Raw genomic sequence first — 5,701 nt, forward strand, 5'->3', positions numbered from 1 at the left:
CGCCAGCGCTTCTTTGGGGGGGGGACACGGCTATGGGGGCTATAGGGGATGGGGAGGGGGGGGCTACAGGGGATGGGAGGGGGGGACACGGCTATAGGAGATGGGGGGGACACGCCTATGGGGTCTATAGGGGATGGGGAGGGGGACACGGCTATAGGGGCTATAGGGGATTGCGGGGGACCCGGATCCCCCTGGGATGGGGGGGTGGATACGCCTGTCGGGGCTATAGAGGATGGGAGGGGGGGACACACGGCTATAGGGGCTATAGGGGATGGGGGGTGGACATGGCTATAGGGGATGAGGGGGAGACACGCCTATAGGGGCTATAGAGGATGGGAGGGGGGGACACACGCCTATAGGGGCTATAGGGGATGGGGGGGGACACGGCTATAGGGGCTATAGGGGATGGGGGGTGGACACAGCTATAGGGGATGAGGGGGGGACACGCCTATAGGGGCTATAGGGGATGGGGGGGGGACACGCCTATAGGGGCTATAGGGGATGAGGGGGGGACACGGCTATAGGGGCTATAGGGGATGAGGGGGGACACGCCTATAGGGGCTATAGGGGATGGGGGTGGGGGGGACACGCCTATAGAGGCTATAGGGGATGGGAGGGCGGACACGCCTATAGGGGCTATAGGGGATTGGGGGGCAGGGGGATTGAAGGGGTCAGGGAGGTATAGGGGATGTAATAGGGATTGTGGGGGTTCTAGGGGGCTATAAGGGTCCTGGGGGTTATAGAGCCTATGGGGGCTATAGGGGCGATGGGGGGCTGCAGGGGTCCTGGGGGCTATAGGGGCTATAGGGATCATCGGGCTGTGGGGGTTCTGGGGGGCTATAGGAGTCCTGGGGGACATAGGGGCTATGGGGGCTATAGGGGTCATGGGGCTGTGGGGGTTCTGGGGGGCTACAGGGGTCCTGGGGGTTATAGAGGCTATGGGGGCCATAGAGGCTATGGGGGTTATAGGGGTCTTGGGAGCTATAGGGGCTGTGGGGGCTATAGGGGGCTATAGGGGTTATAGGGGTCTTGGGAGCTATAGGGGCTGTGGGGGCTATAGGGGTCCTGGGGGCTATAGAGGTCCTGTGGGTTCCAGGGGTCCTTTGGGTTATAGGGGTCCTGGGGGCTATAGGGGCCGCAGGGTTTATAAAGGTCCTGGGGATCCTTAGGGGCTGCAGGACCATAGGAGATACAGGGGTCCTGTGGGTTTGTTGGGGTCCAGGGGATTCCATAGGGGTGGGGGTCTCTAGGGGTCCATGGGGGTCCTGGGAGTCCATAGGGGTCAGTGGGGGTTTATAGACTCCAAAGGGGTCCTGGGAGGCTATAGGGTCCATAGGGTTCTACAGGATCCATTAAGGTCCCTGGGGATCCTGGGGAGTCTATAGGGTCGATGAGAGTCCCTGGGGGTCTGTACGGGTCTATAGGGTCCATGGGCCTCTATGGGATCCATGAAGGTCTCTGGGGGTCCATAGGGGTATATAGGGTCCATGGGGCTCTATAGCACCCATAGGGGTCCTTCGGGGTCTATAGGGTCCATGGGCTCTCTAAGCTCCGTAAGGGTCCCTGGGGGTCCATAGGGGTCTATAGGGTCCATGGAGCTCTATAGGATTCATGAGGGTCCTTGGGCGTCTATAGGGTCCACAGGGGTCTATAGGATCCATGAGAGTCCATAGGAGTCTGTAGAGTCTATAGGGTCCATGGGGGTCTCGAGGAGGGCGTGGAGGGGTGGAGAGGCGTGGCCCGCGGGGGCGTGGCCTCAACAAACCCCGCCTCTCCGCGTGACCCCGCCCTCCCCGAGGCCGCCGGGCGCGCATGCGCCGTGCGTCCCTTTAAACGTGCACAACAAGTCCCGGCCCCACCGCTGACCCAGCCGCGGAGGCGAGCGGTGCCGTGGATCCCTCCGCTGCGGACGGGGCGGAGACTGAGGACTATTTCTCCGTCCCTCATCCCGCCACACCGCCTCCTGCCACCCAGGCCGCGGCGGGGAGGCTCCGGTGCCGTTCTCCCCTCTCGCTGTTGCCGCCCTCGCCGGCGGTCGCGGCGCTGTGGCGGCGCTCCGCGCCCGTTCCTGTCCCGCGGCGGAAGGACACGCGGGACGCAGCGCACCGCCCGGGGCGGCGTGCGCGGCCGCGCCTGCGCAGTGCGCGCGTGCGCGCGGGCGGGGGGCGGGCGGCAGGAGGAGGAGGATCCAAGATGGCGGCGGCGGCCCGGCCGGGGGGACCGGGCAGGCCTGGGCTGTGAGGCGGGCGGAGCGCGGGGCGGCGGGGCTGGACGGGCCGGAGAGGCGGCGCAGGGGCCGCGGAGGGGCCGGCGGGTCGGCGGAGCTCGCGGGCGCTGTCTTGACCCCCCTTTCCCCGCGGCTCGGGGCGGGGGGGGGGCGGCCCGCGGCCTGTGAGGGGGCGGCGCGGGGGCGGCGGGGCCTCCATGGCCCCCTGAGGGGGTCCCGGCGGGCAGCCCCGGAACCCCCCGCTCCCCTCGGTGCGAGGGATGGAGGAGGGGGAGCAGCAGCGCGCAGGGGGCGGCTGGCCCGAGTGGGGGCCCGGCCCGGGGGGGTCCCCGCCGTGGGCACCCCCGCCGCCGCCGCCGCCCGACGGGGACGAGGAGCCCAAGCGGGGCCGCGGCGCGGAGTGGGGGGGCCCGGAGCCCTCCGGGGACGCGGGGCCCCCCCGGCCGGCGGCCGCGCCCCCTAAAGCGGCGGGGGACGAGAAGGCCGCGAGCGCCCCGCGGCCCCCCCGGACCGGGGCCGAACCGCGGGCTAAGGGCGGGGGGGGGACCCGGCAAAGGAGCCGGGGGGCGCCCCCCGGGCGAGGAGCGGAGCCCCCGCAAAGCCCCCGAGGAGCGCGGGGCCCGCGGCGGGGAGCGGCCCGGAGCCGAGGACAAGGCCCGGCGGCCCCTCGGGGGTCCCCGCGGCGGCGGGGCCGGCCCGGAGCAGCGCGGGGAGTGGGGGTCGTCGTGGTTGGCGGCAGAACCGGAGCCCCCCGAGGACTTTTTGCCCCCCCCGGAGTGTCCCGTGTTCGAGCCCAGCTGGGCCGAGTTCAGCGACCCCCTGGGTTACATCGCCAAGATCCGCCCGATCGCCGAGAAAAGCGGAATCTGCAAAATCCGACCCCCGGCCGTGAGTATTTTGGGGGGTTCCGGCGGGGGAGAATTGGGGATCCCCTCGCTCTGGGGGCCCAGGGGGGGCTCGGGTCCTCCCCGGCGTCCCTCGGGTGTGGGGTCGGGGTCGGTGCCCCCCTCCCCCAGGACAGAGTTGTCCCCTTGGTGGGGTCATTTGTGAATTCTGGGGCGGTGGGAATCGCCCCCATTCCCCCTTTTGTGTGTTTATTTCCCGGGGGAGGAATGGATATTTTCTATTTTTGGGGTATAATTGGATTTCTTTGGTTTAACGGGGTTATTTTGTGTTGGGATTGATTGCCCCCATGGGGTGGCACGTTCTCACTTGGGGGGGGGGGGTTAATTCTTCTCCTCCCCCCCCCCCGGGGTAATTTCTAATTTAGGGGTTTAATTCCCCCTCCCCCCCAGAGCTAATTTCTAATTTAGGGGGGGATAATGACCCCCACCAGGGGGGGTAATTAATCCTCAATGCTCCTGCTGCATTCTCGGGGAGGGGGGGGAGGGGAAATACCCCGGGGGGGGGGGAGGGGGCAGTTATGGGTTTGGGGGGGGGAGGGGTGACCCAAATGTGGGGAGGGGGGCGGGGGGGGGTAAATGCCCCCTCCCCCATTTAGGAATAACCTCGGCGGGGGGGGGGGGGGGGCGCGTGTGGGTTTTCCCCCCATTGGGGGGGGGGGGGTCCCGGATTTTGGGGTGGATTTTGGGGCGGATTTGGGGGGTCCCGCACAGCCCAAACCTGGTGGTGGGGGAGGGGGTTCAGAGGCCCCCCCCCCCCAACACCACCCCCCCCCCCCTCCATGTCCGGGGGGAGACCCGGGGTTGTCCCCGGGGGGGGGGGAATCCCGGTGTCCCCACAGCGGCTCCGAGGGGGGGGTCCCGGTGCCCCCCCCCCCCCCCCCGCGGCCTCACAACAACAACAGTGCCACGGCCAATATGGCGCCAGCGCCGAGCCTTTGTCTGCGGCCGCGGGGGGGTCCGGCCGCTCCGGGGGGGGCTCCCGGCTCGCCCAGCGACCCCCGGGGCACGGGGGAGAACCGGGGGGGTGGGCGGGGGGGCACTGAGGGGGGGGGGTGGGGTTCATCCGCCGCCTGCCCCCCCCCCCAATCCCCACCGACCGCGCTGCGCCCCCCCCCCCCTCCACCTTCCCCATTTCCCGGCTTGTTTCGTGTTTTGGGGGGCTGGGGGGGTCCCTTTGTCACCCTGGCCGGTTTGGGGGGGTCCTGGTGGGTGCGGGGGGGGGGGGCACAGGCTGGGCTGAGCCGGTCCCCCCTGCTCGGTGAGGGAGAAGCTTCCGGGAGGGCCGGGCCGGGCCGGGCCGTGCTGGCGTCACCGGCCCCGCGGGGCACCCCCGGTGTCCCCCCCGGTGTCCCCCCCGGTGTCCCCGTTCCCCCCCCCACGAGGGGGGTGGCCCGAGAGGGCGGGGGGCACCGGGGGAGCCTCGAGTTTGGGATGGGACCCCCAGGCTCCACCAGGGCTGAGCTTCCTGTGGGTGCTGATCCCCCCCGCCTCTCAAATTTGGGCTATGCCCCCCAAATTTGGGCTATGCCCCCCAAATTCGCCCCCCAAACTTGGGCTATGCCCCCCAAATTCGCCCCCCAAACTTGGGCTATGCCCCCCCAAATTTGCCCCCTTTATTTTGCCTGTGTGTTCTCTGTGCCCCCCCGCCAAATTTCTCCTTGCCTGTGCAGGACTGGGGGAACGTGGCTGCTGACCCCTCCCTGCCCCCCAAATTTGGGCTGTGTGCCCCAGATTTGCCCCCCAAATTTGGGCTATGCCCCCCCAAATTTGCCCCCTTAATTTTGCCTGTGTGTTCTCTGTGCCCCCGCCCCCCCAAATTTAGGCTTTGCCCCAAATTTGTGTGCCCCAAATTTGCCCCCCAAATTTGGGCTGTGTTCTCTGTGCCCCCCAAATTCGGGCTATGCCCCCCAAATTTGGGCTGTGTGTTCTCTGTGCCCCCCAAATTCGGGCTGTGTGTCCCAAATTTGGGCTCTGTGTTCTCTTTGCCCTCCAAATTTCTCGTTGCCTGTGCAGGACTGGGGGGGCCATGGCTGCTGACCCATCCTGCCCCCCAAGTTTGGGCTTTGCCCCCAAATTTGGGCTATGCCCCCCCAAATTTGCCCCCTTAATTTTGCCTGTGTGTTCTCTGTGCCCCCCCCCCCAAATTTAGGCTGTGTGCCCCAAATTTTGCCCCCAAATTTAGGCTGTGTGTTCTCTGTGCCTCCCCAAATTTAGGCTATGCCCCCCCCAATTTGGGCTCTGTGTTCTCTGTGCCCCCCAAATTTGGGCTCTATGTTCTCTGTGCCCCCCAAATTTGGGCTTGTGCCCAAATTTGCCCCCCAAATTTGAACTGTGCCCCCAAATTTCTCCTTGCTCGTGTAGGAGTGGGGGGGCATGGCTGCTCACCATCCCCTGTCCCCCAATTTGGGCTCTGTGTTCTCTGTGCCCCCAAATTTGGGCTCTGTGTTCTCTGTGCCCCCAAATTTGGGTCTGTGTTCTCTATGCCCCCCAAATTTGAGCTGTGTGTCCCAAATTTGCCCCCCAAAATTTGGACTGTGTGATTTCTGTGCCCCCCAAATTCCTCCTTGCC

At 67.0% G+C, this 5,701-nt stretch overlaps 2 protein-coding genes across 2 annotated transcripts in view; one reads left to right on the plus strand and one right to left on the minus strand.

Moving 5' to 3' along the window:
* Positions 1-2,192: 2,192 nt before the first annotated feature.
* On the minus strand, positions 2,193-3,035 carry LOC118700925 (basic proline-rich protein-like; the record flags this gene model as incomplete). Its single annotated transcript, XM_036405497.2, has 1 exon — positions 2,193-3,035. A coding segment is annotated over one exon (843 nt), but the record flags the coding sequence as incomplete, so codon positions are not given.
* A 1,012-nt stretch (positions 3,036-4,047) lies between these two features.
* Positions 4,048-5,701, plus strand: part of LOC118700926 (solute carrier family 12 member 4-like) — an 18,953-nt gene continuing 17,299 nt past the window's right edge. The window contains exon 1 of the mRNA XM_054518222.1: positions 4,048-4,156. Coding sequence (XP_054374197.1) covers positions 4,048-4,156 — 109 coding nt within the window. The remainder of the gene's footprint in view (positions 4,157-5,701) is intronic.

This window comes from Molothrus ater, unplaced genomic scaffold, assembly GCF_012460135.2.
Source record: "Molothrus ater isolate BHLD 08-10-18 breed brown headed cowbird unplaced genomic scaffold, BPBGC_Mater_1.1 matUn_MA100, whole genome shotgun sequence".
NCBI classification, from domain to species: Eukaryota; Metazoa; Chordata; class Aves; order Passeriformes; family Icteridae; genus Molothrus; species Molothrus ater.